Source organism: Meriones unguiculatus, chromosome 15 (assembly GCF_030254825.1).
Source record: "Meriones unguiculatus strain TT.TT164.6M chromosome 15, Bangor_MerUng_6.1, whole genome shotgun sequence".
Lineage (NCBI taxonomy): Eukaryota > Metazoa > Chordata > Mammalia > Rodentia > Muridae > Meriones > Meriones unguiculatus.
The window spans coordinates 78212639-78234451 of NC_083362.1; the positions used below are offsets into that span (position 1 = coordinate 78212639).

Below are 21813 nucleotides of genomic sequence, written 5' to 3' on the forward strand. Positions count from 1 at the left end.
CACCCAGGCTGAAAAGACCCTGAACACCCCTACTCTGGCCCTCAGCCAACTCCACATAGTAAGGTGTGGTGTCAGTGGCTCTCCCTGCCCCCACAGCTTGGGTAAGAGTGGGCTTGTTGAAGTACTAAGTGAAAGAATGAATGTCCCATTTTTCTGTGTCACCCCACATTCCAGTGACAGTCACAGGTACCCTGCATGAGACTGGTCCTCTTGAGTCTTCCTTAGGGAAGCACAGACATGTTCCCAGCATGACAGGGCCAGGAGTCTGTTAGGGTGGCACAGTGCCTGAGGTGTAAGCGTGGATCTTCAGCTGGGTACACAACCTGAGTTGGGTGAAGAGGTGAGCAGTGTGGAAAGCCAGTCCACCCATTCCTAGTGGCTTCTCCAGCCATGCTGAGCCTCATGCACTCTGACCTCCCCTGACCATCGAACCTGAGAAACTACTCACTATTCTGGTCTTTAGAAAAACTTAGAGGCCAGAATGTAGAGCCTGGGGTGAGAAAACAGCAAGGATTTAGGGGTCAGCAAGTGAGCCCATAGGCAGGGAGGACTGTTAATAGTCAGCTTGACTTGAACTTTTGCTGACCAGAGCACCAGTTCCCACACCGTCAAGGCAAGGCTTGATTACACACCATCAAATGAGCCTGAGCTGGCCTCCCTGACCTTAGGTAACAGTCCTGGCTCTGCCTTCAGACACTGGGCCCAGAGCACCTTCTTTTGTGTTTTCCCTCAGCATTCAGCTTGTCACTTTTGCCTGTTTTTCCTCTCCTGAGCCTCAGGTTAGCTCAGGCAAAGTAGACAGTGATTTTTCCCTCTGTCTGATGTCAGGTTCTACTTGTACTTGGGCCCGGGTCTCAACAGGTCTGTGGCAGCCAGACATCCGGTATGGTGAGGGCTAGACTTTGAGAAGTAGAACCAGGCTACAGTGAAAAGTGCAGGTAAGGAGACCAAACTTGGGATTCAGACTAGTAACCTGCAGACTTGAGAATCCAGCTTTGTCTTATCACTGTGCCCTCAGAGCAGGCCCCAAACTAAAGTCCTGTTACCTCCCTAGATTCTCAGAATCTGCAGTCAGTCACCATGGTCCAGTGGGATTCTGTGTCTCCTCCCCTTCCCACACTTGCCTAGATCTCTAAGAGGCCTTTCCTGAACAGGTCCCTCGCTGCCAAGTCCTGCCTCTTTACTTCTCTGAATGTGGCTCTGATGCTTGTCCTATGACTAAGATGTGAAACCCCTAAAGGCCCAGGAGCACAGGAGAGGGTGTTGTGTCAGGATGGACAGCACAGGCATCTCCAGCCTGGCTAGGGCAGGCATGACTCCTTGTTCTGATTTCCAAAAGCTCTCACAGCACTGTGATGATTGGGGCCTTTATTCTCTCTACTAAGGGTGTGAGGCTGGACTTTTTCTACCCGGCCTGGCAGGGTCTTCTTCTTAACTGAAGTACTTATACCATTTACATTTAATATGGCTACTTGTATGACTGGTTTATCCTCCTGCTTCACTATTTGCACGTGAAATTGATTGCTTTTCTCCTCCAGTAGCATTTAAAGTAACTTCCAGTACTAGTCAGTAGGGTACAGAGCTTCTAACTGAGCACCAGCTTGATTTCTCCATGTTCAATAAGGTAGGTAAGTTTTGTGTTCAACAATAGGGCCTTCCCTTCAGGTTATGAGCAGTAATCAACAGCCTTGGCTTTAGCCTGTAATGTTTGGGGGAGCATAAGGGACTGTTTTAGCCAATATTATCTCTCCAAATAGAGCTGTGCTCTTTCAAATACAGTGCCAGAACCTTATCTATTTCTCCATGCCACTTCATGATGTTGACATAGTTTCATATGTAATAAGCCCAAATTATACACTGTTAAGATTTTGCTGTAAACAGCCAATTATCATTTAAGGAGATTTTAAATGAGATGGCCTTTTCTGTTTACCCAAGTTTGCCATTTCCAGACTTCATTCCTTGTGTAGAAGTGGCTTCCCATTTCATACTCTTCCAGCAAGACTTCCTGTGACATTTTTTTTTTGTATATTCACTTACTTCACTTACATTATCTTATCTGAGAAATACACTGATTCACCTACAATTTGAAAACTATTTCTGCAGTGTGGATGTAGAATTCTAACTTGAACGCTCCATTTTTAAAGAAGGTGTTCCACTGGTTTTGCATTTGGACAGTTCCTAACAGGAAGTCTCCTGCCATTCTCATGGCCCCACTGGGTCTAATAAGTCTTCTTCCCTCAGGCAAAGTAGACAGTGATTTTTCCTGCTTCCAAGACTTCGCCTTTATCCCTGCTTTCCAGCGGTTTGATTCTCAGGTGTGTTATTGTAGCATTTTAAAAGTATTTCTTCCACTCAAGGTTCATAAAGACTTACAGCCTGTGATTATATAAGTTTTCGTGATATTTGAGAAACTTCTCAGCCCTCTACAAGCAATTCTTCTGTCGCTGTTGCTCTCATTTTAAGAGTCATTGTGCGCACATCATACTGTGTGCGACTTGCCCCAGAGCTCACAAAATGTTCTTCTGCTGCTGTTGTTAGTCCCTTTCCCCGGGACACTTATTTTCAGTATTTTTTTTTTTTTTTACATTTTATTGATTCTGGGAGAGGGCACGTATCATAGCACCCATATGAAGGCCAAAAGATAATTTGCAGGAGTTGTTTCTCTCCTTCCACTGTGTGGGTTCTGGGGAGAGAATTCAGGTTATCAGGTTTGGAGGTAAATAACCTTACCTGATACCCTATCTCACTGTCCTGGGTTGGAATAGTTCTTTTTCTTTCTCTTTTTATTTCTTTCTTTTTTGGTTTTTCTGTTTTATTTTTTCTTCCTTTTATTTAAAATAGATTCCTTTTCACAGAATAATAATTATATTGTCATTACAGATTCTCCTCTCTCTACTTCTCCCAGTTCCTTCCCCCCTCCCCTCCCATCCAGATCTACTCCCTTTCTGTCTCTCATTAGAAAACACACTTCTAAGAGATAATAGTAAAATATAACAAAGTAAAATATAATAAGATAAATAAAAAACTATCACATTGAAGTTGGACAAGACAAAGAAAAGAGCCCAAGAGAAGGCACAAGAACCAGAGACCCACTTCCTCACCCACACTCACCCATAAAAACACTAAAGTATAAGACATACTATATACACAGAGGACAGACGTAGACCGGTGCAGGCCCTCTAGTCTCTGAGCTCATGTGAGCTTTGATCATGCTGATTTAGATCATGCTGTTTCTTTGGTGTTCTCCATCTCCTAAGGCTCTTACACTCTTTCTGCCTATATTTCCATGGGGTTCCCTGAACTCTGAGGAGAGGGATTTGATGAAGACATCCCATTTAGCATGAGTGTTCCAAGGTTTTTGGTTTTTTTCTCTCTCTCTGTCTGTGCAATGTCTGGCTCTGGGTCTCTGTGTTTGTTCCCATCTGCTGCAGGAGGAGTCTTCTTTGGTGCTGGCTGAGCACCAGAGTCATTTTATCGCTATAATTTTAGGAGTCATTTTATCACTATAATTCTTTAGAACAATAGGATCTGGCTTTTACCCCAGGTCCCTGAGCTATCTAGTCTCTGGCTCTGGGTCACCCAAGCAACAGAAGTAGGCCTTAAATCAAATCAAATATTTATTGGTTACTCCTACAAAGTTTGTGCTACCATTGCCCTAGCGTGTCTTGCAGGCAGCACACCACTGTAGATCAAAGGGTTTGTGGCTGGCATGGTGTTCATGTTTCTCTTTTGGTAGCATACAAAGTACTTTCCTGTACTGTAGGAATGTAGGAATGAAAGCCCTATGTAGTCATCAGCTCAACTTCAATGGATTGTGTAGGCATTGTCTTCAGCAATGGGAACTTGCTATCAGTTTGTGAAAGCAACCTATAGTCTTGGCAACAGCCTGGGTTGTTTGGGGATTCCCCTGGGACCCTTTGGCCAACAACTCAATTAGATGTAACCCAATCCCAGTGTTGGAGGCTTCATTTTGTAACAAGAGATGGCCTGTTGGGACTCTGTTCCCCATAATTTGGAAATTTCATGTAGATCACCTTCATATATGTATATATTTTAGGAAGCATCTATTGTACTAGGTTTCCATACTGCCCCTCAAATGTCTGTTACTTGTAGCTTTCTCGAGCTTATATTCTTTTTTCCATCCCCTGTCTTCCTTCTCCCCTCCCCACCTGATCTTCCTGTTCCAGCACCCCTGCCCAAAGCCATCCACAATTATCTACTCTATTTCCCTTTTCTAAGGAGATCTATCTGTTCCCTCTAGTCTCTTACTCTCTGTATAGAGTTTAGCTTGGTAATCATTGCCTTAAAAGCTAATATCCACATACAAGCAAATGCAGACCATATTTGTCTTTCTGGGTGTAGAATACCTCATTCAGTATAATTTTTTTCTAATTTTATCCATTTGCCTACAAATTTCATGTTTGTTTGTTTTTTTTTAATGTCTGAGTAGTACTCTATTGTGTAAATGTGCCACAATTTCTTCATCTATTCATTTACCAAGGAACATCTAGGTTGTTCCTAGTTTCTGACTATTATGAACAGAGCATCAGTGAACATGGTTGAGCAAGCAGTAGGATAAAGCATCCTTTGGGTGCCCAAGAGTGGTACAGCAAGCTCTTGAGGTAGATTTATTTATGGGGTGTTTCTAATTATCGTGTTTTCAAATTCCCTGGCGGTCTGATCTGCTGTGGCCCAGCCTCCTATAATCCCATTCAGCATTGTACTTTTGTTTTTGTTTTTACTTCTTCGAACTAAACACAGGGTTTAAGCATGCTAGGGAAGTGTTCTATTACTTGGGTACATCCTAGCCCTTGGTGTTTTTTTCTCTCTCTTTTTTTAAAGATTTATTTATTTATTTATTTATATGAGTGGTCTGTCTTCCTGTATGTCTGCATACTAGAAGAGGACATCAGATCCCATTATAAATGATTGTGAGCCACCATGTGGTTTCTGGGAATTGAACTCGGGTCCTCTGGAAGAACAACTAGTGCTATTCACCACTGAGCCATCTCTCCAGACCAGCTCTTGGTTTTTCAAGACAGGGTCTCACTATATATCTCAGGCTACCTTTGAACTTGTAATCCTACTGTGTCAGCTGCCCCAATGCTAACATCACCAGCATGTGTCAATATGCCTGACTCAATGTATTTTTATTTTAGCTTTTTGCCTATTTGTATGTACACATTCACATGTGTGAGGGAGCATGCACACATACACACACACAGTATGTTGTGTGTAGACCAGAGTGAACCGTGGGTGTCTGTCTCAGCCCTTCTTCCCTTTGGTTTTTGAGACAAGGCCTCTCAGTAGCCTGGAGCCCACGAGTTCAGCTACACTGGCTGGCTAGGGAGCCCTAGCACTGGGACCAGGAGTGTGAGCTGCTGCACTCTGCCCTGTTATGGGTCCTAGTGGTCACACGCGTCATGCTTGGGCAGCGCACTTTACTAGCTGAGACATCTAGCCCTCAGCTGATTTAATCTTTTTAGCTAATACAAGTTTTACTTTAATTGTTCCTGCATCTTTTATTACTCTTTTCCTTCCACTGATGTTTTATATTTATAATAGTTGCTTTAGTATTAATTTTAGAAAATAATTTTAATGAAGTCCTTTGACTATATGCTTGCAAAAGAAACTAAAAAGAATGGTAGACAAATACTGAATTACGAATGTAGTTTTGTTTTTCACGGTTGTGTACATTTGTAACTCTGAAACTAATGAATGAATGAGTAAACACACAGAATGATGAATGATGTGAGTGTCCTAGTTTCTTTCTGTTACTGATGGAACACTGACAAAAGAACAACTTAGAAGAAAGGATTTATTTGGCTTATGCTTCCAAGACACAATCAATCATTAAGGCACATGAGGGCAAGAACCATGGAGAAATGCTGTTTGCTGGCCCACACACTCTCCAGCTTACTTGACTGCAGGCTTATGCTAACCAGCTTTCTTATACAACCCAGGACCATCTGCCTTGGTATGGTGCTGCCCACAACGATCTGGGCCCTCCTGCATCAATTAGAAATCAACACCGTTATCCACACAGATGGCCACAGACCTTTTGACCTAGGTAATTCCTCAGTGAAAGCTCTCCTCAACTCTGCGCTGTGTCAAGTTGACAATTAGAGCTAACTAGGACCATGAGTATCATTGTTAAAGATGACAACTGCAGATTTAGAGAGGAGGAGGCACAAAATAAATACGGCTTTGTGTTGGGTTTGAATTGGATAGATCGTTTTTAACTTACAGTACCTACATCTGTGTATTGTGATAATGGATTTAGATGCGGGTATATATGACATATACAATGCATTTACAGTCATGTCTGAAATAGTCCCCTTGCGGTGACAATAGAGCTGAAAATTCCCATCACTTTACTGGGAGTATTGTGCTGACTTAGCACAACACATTACTGGTGTGCTTATGGTGGTGAAAACGCTCTACACTGCTGTTCAAGCAAGTTAGGCTGCTTGGGCAGCAAGCCCCAGGAGTCTGGCCTTTACCTCCCCAGTGCCACCACACCCAGCTTTTTAAATGTGGCCTCTGAGGATAGAACTCGTGTCCTTATGCTTTTGAGGCAAGTCTGAGCCATCTTCCCTGCCTGATTGCCTGATCTGTGTTTGTGTTTGTGTGTGTGTGTGTGTGTGTGTGTGTGTTTGCACTTCTTTACAAAGCAGGGCAAGCTATTTGCACACTCAGCCTTCCATTGTTAAGTACACAGTGTATACAGCTACTACCCAGCCCCCTTGCACGTGTGACTCAGAATATGCCCAGGTCTCCTAAGGGCTCTGCCAGCCTGTCTGGGAGTATAAAGAGAAAGAATGGGGCAGCTTCTGGCAGAGCCCTGACTCTAAACTTCCACACCATGATCAGCCCAGCCTATATGTCCTCTGAGCTTGAAGAGAGCTTTTCAAGGGTCAGACATAGCCCCCCAGGCCCCTGAGACTGACCTTGGGCAAACACTATCTACTACCTGAACTGGACAGCAAGATAGGAAGTGGAGCAGGAAAAGGAGCCTTCGAGGCACACCGGGAGAAGAACTGGAGTGAGACCTCAGAGGAAGGAGTCCAGCTGGTAGGATGAGGGTCCAGTGCTGCGTGCGGAGGAGAGGCCACAAGCCCGGCCTGGAAAGTCTCCCTCTGACAGGGCAGCTGCAGCACTTCTGAGAGGCCATAAAGAGGCTCCTCTGCCTGCAGGCCAAAGGCCCCAGGTCTTAACTACCTGCAGGCCAAAGGCCCCAGGTCTTAAGAGAGTCCGGAAGGCAGCGCCCTAGCTAGCAATGGACACAAAATGGGGTTTGGACATAAGGCAAGGTACAGTTACTACCCACAGGCTGGGTATGTCCAGACAGTTGGGTTCTGGCTCTGCTGAACATGACACTGAAGAAGCACCTGGCCAGGTGTGCTGGAGGTAAAGCAATTGCTCCATTTACACAGGACAGTTCAGAGACATCTGGAGACAGAACCTAAGACAGCACCATTGTCACAGGCTTAGACCAAAGACAGGTTCTACACAATACTGGAAAGGGGCCTAAAGAAGACTCTCACTGCAGACAGAGGGCATGAGTGAGGATGCAGCCCTTCCAACCTGAGCACAGAACACAGCCCAAATGGCTCCTCCTCCTGGAATTTATCCTAATTGTTCCTGGTGACTCTCTTGTCCCTCCCACAACCACTTCTACAGGTCCATGATGCCAGCCCCTGTACCAAGGTGCTTTGCAGGGAGAGCCCTTCCCTCCAAGGCTAAGAATAAAGGATGCTCACACAACAGCCCTGCCCACCCACTGCCCAGGACATCAGCCCCCACGGTGCCTGTAGCAGGAATCTTAACTGCCCAGAAAGCTGCCAGGAAATGAAAGACATGCCTACAGTCGTCAAAACAAGTGTAAAAAGCCTGGAGTCAGGAGAGCTTTGTTATTTGGGTTAGGATAGAGAAGTCCAAGAGAGGAAAGAAGTCCAAGCTGGGAATCCAGGTGACACCCTCTTTGATCCAGTTTGCATAACTAGAGTGATGTCTCCTGTAGGCCAGAGCCCCTACCCAGAGGAGCCTCTGGCCTCAGTCTCCAGGGTGATTGGCTCAGGCTCAGGTCACATTGCACTAGATCTTGAGGCCATTTCCACATTCCTGACTTCAAACAAGTCGGAAATGCCAACAGACCTGCCTCTCTGCTTCCTCAGCCAGGGCTGCCTTCCTGCAGGGGCAGGAAGGGGGAAATGGTGTGGTGGGGGTGGAGTGACAGGAGAGTGTGAGCAGGCAGGCATGTAGGCAGCTCACTCCATCCAGGATGCTCCAGCCTCTTCCACCTCCTGCTGTGTTCATAGTCAGTGCTGCTTCCTGAGACCTCCCGACCTCCCAAGCAGGCGGGTGACCAGGAACCTTCCCAGGAATCTCAGCCTGCTCCTCCACAGCCTGCTCCTGGCAAGGCTAGCTACAGTCAAGGAGGGGAGGGCATCCTTGCAAAGCAGAGACCATCTAGACTCTTTCCTGTCCACTGCAGACTTTACCAGCAGTCATCCCAAAAAGACCTCATGGTACTCCTGTCACCCACCCTAGACTGTGACATCCAGGTGGCAGCCTTGTTTATCTCAACAACAGGTGCTCAGCCCGAAGAGAAGATGGTGTTCCTGAACTGGCCCAAGAACTGCAGGTCCCAGAGAAGACCTGGGAGTGGCCACAGGAAGGCCCTCATGCCTAACTTTTAGGGAAGGGCTGGGGAAAGCTGTAGCTACTGAGCCGAGGCCAGGCATGTGGCATCTTCAGCCTGCAGCCCCTTAGAGAACTGCTGTGCCTTTCCTCTTTGCCCAGGGTTGCAGGCTTCCGGGGGATCCAGCATCTCTGCAGGTTTCTAGCTGAGCCAGCACGGCCCCTCTGGGGACAACATCTGGGCTCCTGATTGGACTTCTGAGAAGGCAGTGGCTGAGCAGCTGACTGGAGGTCTCCTCTGAAGCCAGGACAAGGATCAAACAGTTATTCGTCTAGGAATGCCCGGCATCCACTGTCCCAGGAGCGTCAGTCAGGGACTCGGGTTTCATTCCTTCCCCTTGTTTTCCATGCTGTACTGCATGTTTCACAAAGTAGAATTGCAAATACAGAAGAATAATGATGAACTTGACATCTGAGGAGATGCAGCATCTGACAGGGCCTAACAGAGAGGGCAACTGATTACTCCCTAAACCTCTAGCCTGGGCCTTGCTGCTGCCCACCTCCATAGAGACTCATGGGTCCCATCTAGAGAAAGGAAGTCTGTGAAGCTCTGCCCAGGAAAGGGAGCATGCCAGCCTAGCATCTGGGCCCCAGTACCTGCTTTGCTGCGGTCCTGGCACTGCCCCTGCCCTGGCAGTGGGAACAGGGTTGGCTTGTTCTGCCTCCTTCCTGGACCCCCCAGTTCCGGGCCCACTCCTACCCAATCCTGAGAAGAAGAGCAGTAGTCTGGGGTAGAGCAGGCCAGAGGCCTTTTCTGTACACACGGCACACCTCACACTCTAAGGCAGGAAGGAAAACTCGGGGCCTTGAGTGGCCAAGTGAGTGAGTGGCTGTGGAGGGGGGCAGTGCAGCAGGATCCCACCCTGTAGGTGGCCCATCTCCGTCTATAGCCCAAGTGCAGACAAAGACACTGTCCCCCTCTCAGCAGAGTCACCTTTGCCACCTGAGACTTCTAAGCCTCACACCTTCTCTCTAAAATACGCAAAGGGATTCTTGACATGTATACCGAGAACAAGCAAATGTAATGCAGATCCTGGTGCTCTTTCCACCCAGAAGGGGCCCAGGGAGGCCCACTCTACCCTGCATACCCCTCCCCCCTCTGGGAAGCCCTCCCTGCCCAGGCCCTGCGTGTCCCTTTAGTGCTAGCAGCCTATCCTTGAGGCCTTTCCGCAGTCTCCATCCACAAAGGGGCAGCACTTTGGTTCATCCCTGCTCAGGATGGCCCTGTCTGCTCCGTGTCATTGCTGTGTGATTGTCAGAACAGATTAGGAGATGTTTATGTGTTTTACAGTGGTAGACACTGGTTGGTCTTAGTTTTGTCTTAAATTTTCCAGCTTTATTGAAGTAAAATTGACAAAAATACATGATATAAACACACACACACACACACAAATTCAAGTTTTATGCCATGCAGTGCACACTGGGAATGACTACCGTAGTAAAAATAATGTGCATCCCTTCACAGGTGCTACAGGTTGGAGATGATCTACTGTCAAGCAAATGATACTGTATTTCTAACGCAACCAACACCATTGGACTAGAGCACTTACATAACTAATGCCTAAGGGCTAAAACACCTTGCCAGCTGCCTCTGGCCACAGCTCACCCCAGTCTCCAAGTCTTATAGCCATAAGGCCACTCTCTGTCCCGTGAGTTTAATGTTTTCAGATTCCCTATGTGAGATCTTATGGTATTTTTCTTTTTGTACCTGGCTTATTTCACTTATCATGGTGTCATCCAGGCTCAGCCATGTTGTTTCAAATTATTCTCTCTTTTACAGCTGAGAAGTATTCCAGTGGTGGGGGGGGAGAGACAAAGGTGCATACATACATACGTATGTGTTCGTGGGTATGCATTCATGGGTGTGTGTGAGCACACACGGGTGGGTATACACTGTGTGGATGTGTGTGGATATAAGCGGGTGGTAAAGGCATGTGCTGATTAGCCTGATGACTTTGAGTTCAGTCCCAGATCACAGAAGAAGAGAACTGACTCCCACAAGTTGTCCACTGACCTCTACACATAGGCCATACATATATAGCCTCCCCCATCATACCCATAAATAACTAAATAAATGTTGAAAAGAAATAAGGTAGAGGGCAAGAGAGGGAGAAACCCAGTGTTCTGCTCTGGCCTCTGCAGGTATATATGCACACGTACATACATATGTACATGCACAAAGGAAAAACCAAGACCATTTTGAAAACATCCTCTAACAGACACTAAAACTCACCATGGCAGGCAAGGCTCAGGAGGCCTCAACCTAGCACAAAAAAAGCTGTAGTCAACTAAGGAATGCTGAAAGCAAGAGAAATAGTCTCCCCCAGGGAAGAGCATACCAGTTAGTTATTCAATACCAAAAGTCAGCCTGAAATCATACATAGACGTAACATTACACAGACTGAGCAGGCTGGATTTGAGTACCTAGGAATATTTATGTATGTACATATACACACATGTATGTAATAACAATGAAAAAGGGAGGCCGTTAATTTGAAAGGGAGCAAGGAGAGGTATATGGGAGGGCTTGGAAAGAGGAAAAGGAAGGGAGAAATGATAATAATTATGTTATGATCTCAAAAAATAAAAGAAATAACTAAAAAACAAACTTCTCATGAGGCCTCCATGCCCAGAAGTACCAGCGCAGAGTCCAAAAACTGAAAGAGCCTGACACGGGAGCTCGCCGTTTCTGCTCGGCTGCTGCCTGTGAACTCTGGAGCTCTGCCTGTCTCTGGATTACAGATACTCAGGGCCATACCCAACTATTATGTATGTGTACTAGGAGTTTCCTCCATCAATTTTTCAAACCTGTAATTTAAGGTGATGAAAGTTGGCTTAACAGTAAATTAATTGGTTTCTAATAAGTCATGCCTCATATTCCTAACAAAACCACAAGTTGATGACAATGAGTCATTTATCCCATTTACATGTCGCCAAATTCAAGACAATTACATACATGATGCTAGCAAGCAGCTGTCCATCCTGGTCATCATTATGTGACCCTCATAAGAGAGTTCTTCTGTCTGCACTTCTTTACTGAGTATTTGGGGAGAACACGGCCCAAGTTGATGACATACACATCGTGGGTTTGCTTAGGAGCCTGGCTTTTACAGTAAGGCTGCTCTTCATCCCCTAGAGGACAATATTTCATCTCTCAAGGCTGAGTTCTGCAAACATAATCCAAGGAAATGGCCTTGCCGATAGCCAACAGGGACTGGCTCCAGGCCATAGTGAATGCTCCCCTATCATGCTACCTCATTGACCCACATATTCTTGGCCAAACATTTGCCCAGAGGACGTTCTGACATGTCCCACCATGGTCATGAAGTGACCTATGTCCATTTGCCACTCTCTCATCTGCTGAGGCCCCATTAGGAATGCTGAGGTGTGAAGCCATTACATCCGCCTGATCACTGTGAAGTGATGTTTCCCTCTAGAAATCCTTATGTTTTATCTGATGATAACACAAGCAGGCCAGCTTTTCTTTGGTTGGCATTTAGATGGTTTATCTTCAAACTGGAGCCTTTAGTTCATTTTAACCTACTGTGTAGCTGACACAGGCATCTGCATCTCGTGCTGTTTGTTTCATCTGACTGACAGTTGATACCATCCATCTCCATCTCCTTGCTATTTGTTCTATCTGTTCCATCCTTACTCTTTTTCACCATGTTTTGAGTATTTTAACTACTCCATCTCACCTCTCTCAGTCAAGGATGTGCTGTTTCTGTGGTCTCAAAGATTCTGCAGCTGATACAATGCAACCTTCAACACATCAGAGGTCATGAACAGGACCCTTGGTACCTATACTCCCTCTGTGACCTGAGGAGACCTCAGTTTGATGCCTTTCCAAATCTGTATGTTTTTATTGTCTTGAGTTTTAATGTGTAGATTTTCTACACTGTTCCATTAGCTGTAAGGTGCCTTTGGGTCTTTGTCCACTTAGATTTATACTCTAACCTCTCCTTTCTTTCTTCTTATATCTCTGACTTTATGTATCCTGTCAACTTGAAGTTGGCCCAGTGTTTTTAAGTAGGGGCCTGTATTTCTATGTACTCGTTTATTACTGCTTGTGTAAATTAGCTTCACTTGGCTTTAGTGTTTCATCTGAGTTGAGATTTTTATGCTGGCACTGTTTTCTTTTGGCACAGTGAAAACTTAAAACTCTACTGTTCTCTAGCTTCCCTGAAAAGTCAGCAGAGACCCACAGCTCCAGGAATCCTGTGGAAGAGGGGAAGGAAGGATTGTAGAAGCCAGAAAGGTCAAGGACACCCACAAGAAAAGTCTCAGACTAAACTAACCTGGGCTCATAGGGCCTACAGACAACCAGGAGTCTGCATGGGACTGTCCTAGGCCCTCCACACATATGTTCCAGTAGATTTTAAAGATTTATTATTTATACAGTATTCTGTCTGCATGTGTGCCTGCAGGCCAGAAGAGGGCATCTCATTATAGATGGTTGTGAACCACCATGTGGTTGCTGGGGGTTGAACTCAGGACCTTTGGAAGAACAGCCAGTACTCTTAACCTCTGAGCCATCTCTCCAGCCCCTTGTAGCTTGGTCTTCTTGTGGGAGCAGGGGCTGTCTCTGACTCTTTTACCAGCTTGTGTGGCCTTTCCCTCATAATGACAGGAGGGGAGGTGCCTACTCTTCCTGCAACTTGATATGCCATGTTTGGTTGGCATCCGTGGGAGGTCTGCCTTTTCTGAAGAGAAGGAGTGGATGGGGCAGGGCAGAGGGGAGGTAGGGGGAGAGACTGGGAGGAGAGGAGGGAGGGGGAACTGCAGTCAGGATGTAAAACAAACAAACAAAATTATATTAAGCTTTTAAAAAAAAAAAAGTCAGCTGTGGTGGCCTGAGCTGCTCCTGACTGTTGTCCTTAACTTTCAGTTGGATTTCTACTTGTCTAGCACAGGTTCAGTGTGGCCGTATTCTGTTTTCCAGCTAGTTAGTCCCTGAGCTTACTGCAGGCTCAGCTCTATGTCCTTCATCTATCTTAGAAGACTGTCACACTGTCTCTTTTCTGCCTGTCCAGTCCTTTGCTCACTTTCTTATGTCTCTCACATTTATTCTAATCCCTCCATCTTGTCATCCCTGTTCTCAATTCCAGACAGTTTCTTAACCAACCTGCCTTTTGGTTCCAACTCACCACTTTTCTGTAATTGCATCAAATCCATTTTTAAATCTATCTTGTTAAGTTTGTTATATGTACTTGATTCCTCTTTTTTTTTTTTTTTTTGCCTTTGAGAAAACTTTTATAACTACCATCAAGATTTTTATACCTTTTCCTCCCAAATTTTTGTTGTAATAAATTTCAAGTCTTCAATTTTAGATATAAACAGTTCAGTAATACTAAAGTGCATTTAATTGCTGTGTTAATCATCGCCATTTGCCATGTCTTGCATGGCATGGGTCCTTTACAATCCTGACCAGGGACAGACAAGGGACTGAAGGAAGGACAGACCCATGGACACATGGACAGAGATCTGGAGTCATGTGGCTTGGGTTATCTGATGGAGACGCTGCAGCACCTGGAAGCTCAGCATGTCTATTGTATACAGTTGAACAGGGAGCTGAGGTTATTGTTCACCACCAAACGAGGAGGCAGGCTTAGCAGGACTGGTAGGAGCAGTCTCTGTAGGGGGGCAATCTTCAGGCTATAAGTATCTAGAGGTAGAATGCTATGTGGACATTTTCTGCAAAAACACTCAACATCTGTACTCAGACCCCAGGAAGGCTTTGCCTTGTCATGCCCATGCCATCTCTACACACTCACTGGGTGCTTTAGTTCCTCTCTGTAGCCATCATCCATCCAAATGCCTCTTTTTATCTTCCCAAACTGAAACCCTACTGATGAAGTAACAACTCACTATTGCTCCCTTCCCTTATCCCTGAAAACTACCAACTTCCTTCCACCTCTGTGGGTTTAATGATCCAGCAGCTTCATATAAATGAAGTCATTGAGCTTTTGTCTTTTTGTGACTGTTTTATTTCATTCTTCAGGATGCCATTAAGCATCACCCACACTATCCCATGCCAAAATATTTTCCCTTTAATAATACCCCATTCTTTGTATGATGTGCTACGTCATCTTGTTCACACATTCATTCATCAGTAGACTCAGGTTGTTCCCAATGTTTAGACAGCGCTAGTAATGCTGTATTACAAATTATGCATACAGTGCTAGTACAGACCTCCTCAGAATGAAGCCCAGAGCATGACCATCAACTCACACACCGTCGCCTAACACCCGATGAACTTTGGTTCTCAAGATGCTGGTCATGACCCCTTGCGAGTCACATATCAGATATTCTGCAAATCATACATTTACATTATGATTCATAACAGTAGCAAAATAACAGTTACGAAGTATCAACAAAATAATTTTATGATTGGGGATCACCACAACATGAGGAAATATATTAAAGAGACGCAGCATTAGGAAGATTCCGAACCACTGCCCTATGAGATCAGAGCTAGAGACAGTTTACCTGTCTGCTGTTTAAAAACAAAGCAAAACAAAACACCTTCACTGTGCATAAGCAACAGGAACTAATCAACAGTCCGGGAGGCTGAGAAGTCCAAGGCACCATTAGACTCTGTAACTGGCGAGGCCTGCCTTTCGGTTCCTAAGCAGGAGTCTTCTTGCTGTCTCCTCACACCGTGGAAGGCAGCCCTTGGGTCCCTTTCAACAGAGCATTGATTCCATTCATGAGAGCTCTACCCCCAACACTGCACTGTCTCCCAAAGACCCCACCTTTGACTTAAAGATTTTATCACATGGCAGGCAGTATTAGCCAAGTCTCATAGGTAAGAAAACCAGAACACAGAGAGGTAGGGCTAAATTGTCTCAGATTGCACACCTATCGATTTTCGGAGTTGGGCCAGAGCGTCCTGACTGCCTGGAGGCCCAAGCACACACTCCCCGACTTGGCCATCACAGCCTTTCCAAGCCATGCTGGGCCCTGAGCTTCCTGTGTACTATCCCCAGACTTGGCTCAGTGCAGGAACGCTGACCCACCTTCTCAAGGCTCCACGCTAGCCTGTGCCTTCAGTAGCACCAAGCCAGCGGTACAGTGCACAGATCAGAACCTGGCCTTGAGTGCCCGACCTGCATGAGGGGATAGAACAGGACCACACGGTCCTATTTCAGGGGCCAGGGGCTGTCAGCCAGCCTGGGCTGCCTGCCTGAGCGGGATCACTCTTTGAAGATGCTGGGGGCGGGGCATCTCAGATGCCCCTGGGATGTGACCATCTTCTGCCGTGCCTAGTCCATCACCTTCCTGGCTTTCTGCCTCACAGGTGAACAATAACGGGATCATCTCCTTCCTGAAGGAGGTTTCTCAGTTCACCCCCGTGGCCTTCCCCATCGCCAAAGACCGTTGTGTGGTAGCAGCCTTCTGGGCAGATGTGGACAACCGCCGTGCAGGTGATGTCTACTACCGGGAGGCCACTGACCCAGCCATGCTGCATAGAGCCACAGAGGACATCAGACGGTACTTTCCTGAGCTCCCGGACTTCTCTGCCACCTGGGTTTTTGTTGCCACCTGGTACCGTGTGACCTTCTTTGGAGGCAGCTCCTCATCCCCTGTGAGTCCAGGTGGCTGTGTGGCCTGGGAGGGAGGCTGTGTGGTTGAGACCCTGCCAAGGCAGGCCAGGTATAGATGGTCTGTACTCAAGAAGAACTCTGGGCTCGAGATGATGTCGCCTTTCTGAAATCACAGGGGCAGTATGGAGGAGGACAGAGCCTCATACTTCCTAGGCCTCAGTAAATCAGGGAAGCCCAGCACAGCCTTTCTCATGTGGGAGAGCTGCACAGGAACCATGGTGCTAAGAGGGTTCTTGTCGGAACGGCCTTGTTCTCTAACAGTCCCAGGGTGGGGCAGGGGCGGGGAGGGTCTGCTCTAGGTGGGATGTTTGGTCGGTTTTTATAGATTTGTTGTGTGCGTGTGCGTTTTCTATGCATGTATGCATGTGTGCATGTCTGTGTGTAGTGTATGTGTTTATGTATGTGCGGTGTATGCGAGTGTGGTGTATTTCTGTGTATGTGTGTGTATGTGCATGGTGTACACACGTGTATCTGCACGCTTGCATGCCTATATAGAGGCCAGAGGAAGATGCTGGCTGTCCTATTCTGTCACTTTCTTCCTTAGAGCATCTAGACAGGGTCTTTGAGCTTTGAGTTGGCTAGCAGCCAGCAAAACCAGAGCGATCCTCCTGCCTCCACCACCCCAGCACCAGAGTGGCAGGCTTATGTGCAGCCATGACCCAGTTTGTACTAATGCTAGATATTCAAATCAGGTCCTCACACTTGTGCAGCAAGTGCTCGTGCGGCTAGACCACCAGCCCAACCCTGGTTGTTGTTTTCTGGAGTAAGGAACCATGTGACCCAAGTTGGCTTCAGACTCGCTCTGCAGCTGTGGGTGACCTTCAGTTCCTGACACTCTTGCCTTAGCCTCCAGAGGGCTGGCTCTATAGTTATGCACTACCATACCTGGCTGTTCTGGCTCATGCCCTGACAGTGGTAATCAACCAGATGGAGTGGCTGAGCCCTTTGTGTCTTTGGTGAGTGTGATTGGCTTATGCTGCCCACCCACCTGGACAGATGTTTTCTAGCACTTACCATAGATGGGCCTATTCTACGCCACACAGAAAGAGGCCCAGGAATGCAAGTGGCCCTTCAGAGCTATTTATTCACACAATAGGGGCTTTTTAAAGGGCACCTTCTCAGTGGCAGGCGTTCTCCCAAGTGCTGGATGACAACCCTGGACAGGACCAACAAGACAAGCCCACACTGTGGGGCTTATCCAAGCCCTGGGAAAGACAGCAGGCATAGATAGGGACGTGCTCAGCAGTGCAGCCCAGCCGGTCAGCACCCGCTGAAGTGGCTCGTTAGCACCGTGTGGACAGAGGTGCTTTGTGCATCTCATCACCTACAGCCCCACCACTGGCCTTTGCTGACCATCTCCCTTCCTGGAGCCCACACAAGGCATCAGCATTTGTCTGCTTACTGTCTCTCCTGCCAAGCTTTAAATAAGACAATGATTTCCATTCAGCTTTTCATCGTTCCCAATGACTGAAACAAGCTTGGACTCTGAGATGGGCCCATGTACTACCAGGGCCTGAGGGCATGGACATTTAAGAGCCTACTGTGACACACATATCCCCAGAGTGGTCTCCTGACCTCTCAGAATATCCCACAGGTGTCCATCTGGAGGCGCCTGTTCCCTGCACCTCAGATAAGTACACTGACGTCTTCCTACTCTGCTAACCCTGCAGGCAAAACAAGGAATGCTACTTTTAAACTGAGATGTCTTTAGCTTCTATACATGTTGCATTTTTTTTCTAGTATTATTGCTACAGCATTATGTGGTAATTTACACCTTAAAACAATATTTCTTAATACTTTTGGTGCTTTTTTTATTGTTCTAAATTCTTCTAGATATAAAGAATATCAGCAGTCTTGTCTGCCAAATGTTACACCTTTTTTTTTCTACTGTCTGCCATTCATTTTGATATTACAACACTTTTCCTACTCAGAAGCGTTTTGTCTGTAAATGTATCGATCTCTCTTTTGGTCTTTGCTGTTAAACATCACAGAAGTCCTTCTCTGAGATGCAATGTGTATTGCCCTGTGTTTTCTTCTAGGACTTCCATGATTTTTGCTTTAAAACCACACTTGGTTTTGCTCTCTCAGTTTTCTATTTTTCCCCTAATCATTTCTTCATTCCAATCTGAAACACTCTGTCAGGGTACACTTCTCAGGGATGTTCATGGAGTAAAAGTCCACAAAAACCATAAAACCTAATACTAAAAGCTGCTTTTTCTCTTTGTGTTGGTTCTTACCACACAGACTTTGTGGCTTTGGCTAATAAGAGCTAGCACACAATCTGTGCATACCCCAGCCTCTACAGGAGTCTAAGGCCCTTGATGCTGGGGACAGTATCTGCTTCAGGTTCTGTCCCTTAACAGTGGGGTAGATGAGCATCAGGCTGTAAGGATAGACAAAACCATCATGGCTCTGCTTTGCTGTCTGTTGGGGGGGGGGCTTTGATGTGGGGCTGGAAGCGCTACTAGTTACAGCTAGCCCCCTCCTCTGGCAGGTCAACACATTCCAAACAGTGCTCATCACCGACGGCCGGTTCTCCTTCACCATCTTCAACTATGAGTCCATCTTGTGGACCACAGGCACACACGCCAGCAGCGGGGGTGATGCCAACGGCTTGGGAGGCATTGCAGCCCAGGTAGGCCAGGATAGAATTTGTGCCCAGTGCTAAGGGGGCCCTGCTCCTCCTGCCAAGGTGACATGGGCAGGAGAGATAGGCAGACTGTCACTGTAGCAGGTACCTGTTCTCTTCCATACCTATGCACAGACCAGTGTGTGGCAGCTACAGTGACTTTGTCCCTCAGGACTTTCAGCGCCCAAAACCACAAAATAGCCTTTGGTACCTTTGCCCCTTTCTTCTCCATAAAGGGCTTAGTTCCAAATGTGGCAGGAAGGCTCAGTCAGGCTGCACCCATCCCCTGCACTGTGTTCTTACACTCACCTCCTGACCCTAACTTTCTCCTTGGGTGGACCTTCTCTTTCTTTGGCCCCAAGTGAGGCCTAGGTGCTATGTGGTGAGTGCTGGAAGGTAGGAAGTCCAGCACCATGCTTGATGAAGAGACTGCTCAGGTCAGAAGACCCCTAACATTTGCAGTGTCCTCTGCTTGCAAGACCATCTCTCCACCATCCTTGACTTGGGCCGTCCTGAGAGAGGACTCGGTGACTGTAAGGGGACCTGCCTCCCTCTCTGCCCCACCCCCAGGCAGGTTTCAACGCAGGTGATGGGCACCGATACTTCAACATCCCTGGGTCGCGCACAGCAGACATGGCTGAGGTGGAGACCACCACCAACGTGGGCGTGCCCGGGCGCTGGGCGTTTAGAATCGATGATGCCCAGGTGCGCGTGGGGGGCTGCGGCCATACAAGTAAGAGGCTCAGGGAGGGGAGGGTTGAGGAGCCCTGTGGCAGTAGGGGCGGGTCACAGGGGCTAAAACATCCCCCTCCTCACTAAATCCCCACCTGCCCTCCCTGTCCCACAGCCCATCCTGTTCCATGCCTCGGGTGACCCTCTTGGGAAAGGGGCAGAGAGCAGGGTTTCCCCTTCCCACATTCCACCCCTGCCTTCATCTCTAGGATGAAGGGGGAACAGGAACCTCCATAGGCCTGGTGGTGGTGACAAGCCCTCACCATCTTATGGTCCTTCTGGTCTAGTAGCACAAGCAGGCAAGATGGCCCCAGTAGCACAGGCTGGCCAGGCACCCACTCAGGAACCCCATCTCAGGAACCCCATGTGGCCTCTAGAAGGTACCGCACCCTGAAACACCCTCCACCATGCAGAGGTGTCAAGGCACTGGCTGGCTAACTTGCCAATCAGATCACTTCATTACAAACCCTCCCAAACTTGGGTTAAAGATGGGTCCCTGCTGGGACCCACCCCACAAACTTGTTGCTCGTATGGATGAGGCCACAGAAAAGTGTGCTTTTCCCCGGCACTGAGTTCTCTAAAGAGAACTCCTTTGGGAGGCTGCACAGAGCAGGTGCACGTTGGAAGACCATCAGGTGAAGGGGAGATGAGACTGGGTGTACTCGGGATGTGCAAGGCTGGGGAGGAAGAAGCTGGAACCTGGCAGCTGCATGCTGAGATCCACCTGACTGTACAGAGCAGGCCAGCCTGGGAAGCCAAAGCTGAACCTGATGCCAGCCCCAGAGCAGCAAGTGGAGCAGTTAAGAGGGCAGAGTCCCGGGGCAGCCCCAGCCGGGGCCAGTAGTCAGCTCTGATACCAGGGCTCTGGACAGTTGCATCTGAGTGATCCAGCAGGAGCTGCTTTGCAGTAGGGGCTGGGAGGTTAGGTCCCTTGCCAAAGGCCAGAGTGTTAGGTTCTGGTGAGAAGCAAGGTGCACATATGGGCAAATCATGCTTTTCAAACTACCGCAGCTCAGGAGAGGACCAGCCAGTCCCAAAGCGCCTTTTCCCAGGCCTCTGAGAAAAGACATCACAGGAAACAGCTGTAGAGATGCCTTGTGCTCGTGGTAGTTGTAGGAACCGGGGACACAGCTATACGGCAAGCCAAGGGGAGTTGTGGACCATTACATAAACACAATCTTGCTCAAGAAGCAAGGGTGGGTGGTGCCTGAGAGTGGCCAGTGCTGTGTGTCTGGAAGTCTAACTCCTAAGCAAGCCCAGCTCCTTTCCTCGCCACAGCTACAATAGAGCAGCCAGATTTCAGCCAGGTGAGCACAGTGCTGCTGAACTTTCGGTCCTAGCTGACTGAAAGCTAAGCTCTCTCTGCAGAAGACACCCACAGTCTGAACAGTATGGTTGATCACTAGTCCTCCCTAGACTTCCCGGAGCCCTACTAGTAACAGGCGGTTGGAGTCCTTGAGACTTTCTGATCGCCAACTGATTTGTGACTAACCTCTTATTGTCGCTCAGCCTGACCTCAGAGAACTGGGTTTGGGGGTTGCTGAAGAAACCCCGGGAGGCCTCCTTAGGATGCCAGGCTGTGGTAACAAGCCAACCTAGAAAACAGGAGGGTGGCTGAGCAGCCCTGAGTGTCTAGAAGAGTCCATGGTAGAGGTAGAGGTGGAAAGGGTTAAAGAAACAAAAGGCACTATGCGTATAGGTGATTCGGGGGCCGGGGAGGGTCTGCCTCCACAGGAAGCCAGAGTCAGGACCTGGGACCCTAACGATCAGCAAGAGATCCTGGCAAGATTACCTGCCAGGCAAACTGGGCTCCAGCTCAAAGACCCAGAACTGAACACAAAGGTGCACTGTTACAATGCCGTGGTCACTAACGTGGCCCTTTGATGGGGGAGAGAGACACAGCCATTGCATGTGGCTCTCCTGCCCACACCCTAGATGCAGTGGCATGAGGCTGGGGCTCCTTCCTGTGTCCACAGCCTCTGTGTGCCTGGCCCTGCGCCCATGCCTCAATGGTGGCAAGTGCATTGATGACTGCGTCACGGGCAATCCCTCCTACACCTGCTCCTGTCTCGCTGGCTTCACAGGGCGAAAATGCCACCTGGGTGAGTCACTGGCACACGGGTGGGGACAAGGTGCCCACTG

The 21813-nt window shown here is 47.7% G+C and overlaps 1 protein-coding gene across 4 annotated transcripts in view; it reads left to right on the plus strand.

Annotated features, from left to right (window-relative positions):
- Sned1 (sushi, nidogen and EGF like domains 1) overlaps positions 1 to 21813 on the plus strand; it is a 63214-nt gene that overhangs the window by 1991 nt on the left and 39410 nt on the right. For 3 of the 4 annotated variants that reach the window (XM_021632049.2, XM_060368905.1, XM_060368906.1), the window contains exons 2-5: positions 16004 to 16291; positions 18805 to 18945; positions 19510 to 19672; positions 21648 to 21773. In XM_021632049.2, coding sequence (XP_021487724.1) covers positions 16004 to 16291; positions 18805 to 18945; positions 19510 to 19672; positions 21648 to 21773 — 718 coding nt within the window. Of the gene's footprint in view, positions 1 to 16003; positions 16292 to 18804; positions 18946 to 19310; positions 19673 to 21606; positions 21774 to 21813 lie in introns of those variants that run through there. The other variant, XM_060368907.1, reaches the window with a different exon arrangement.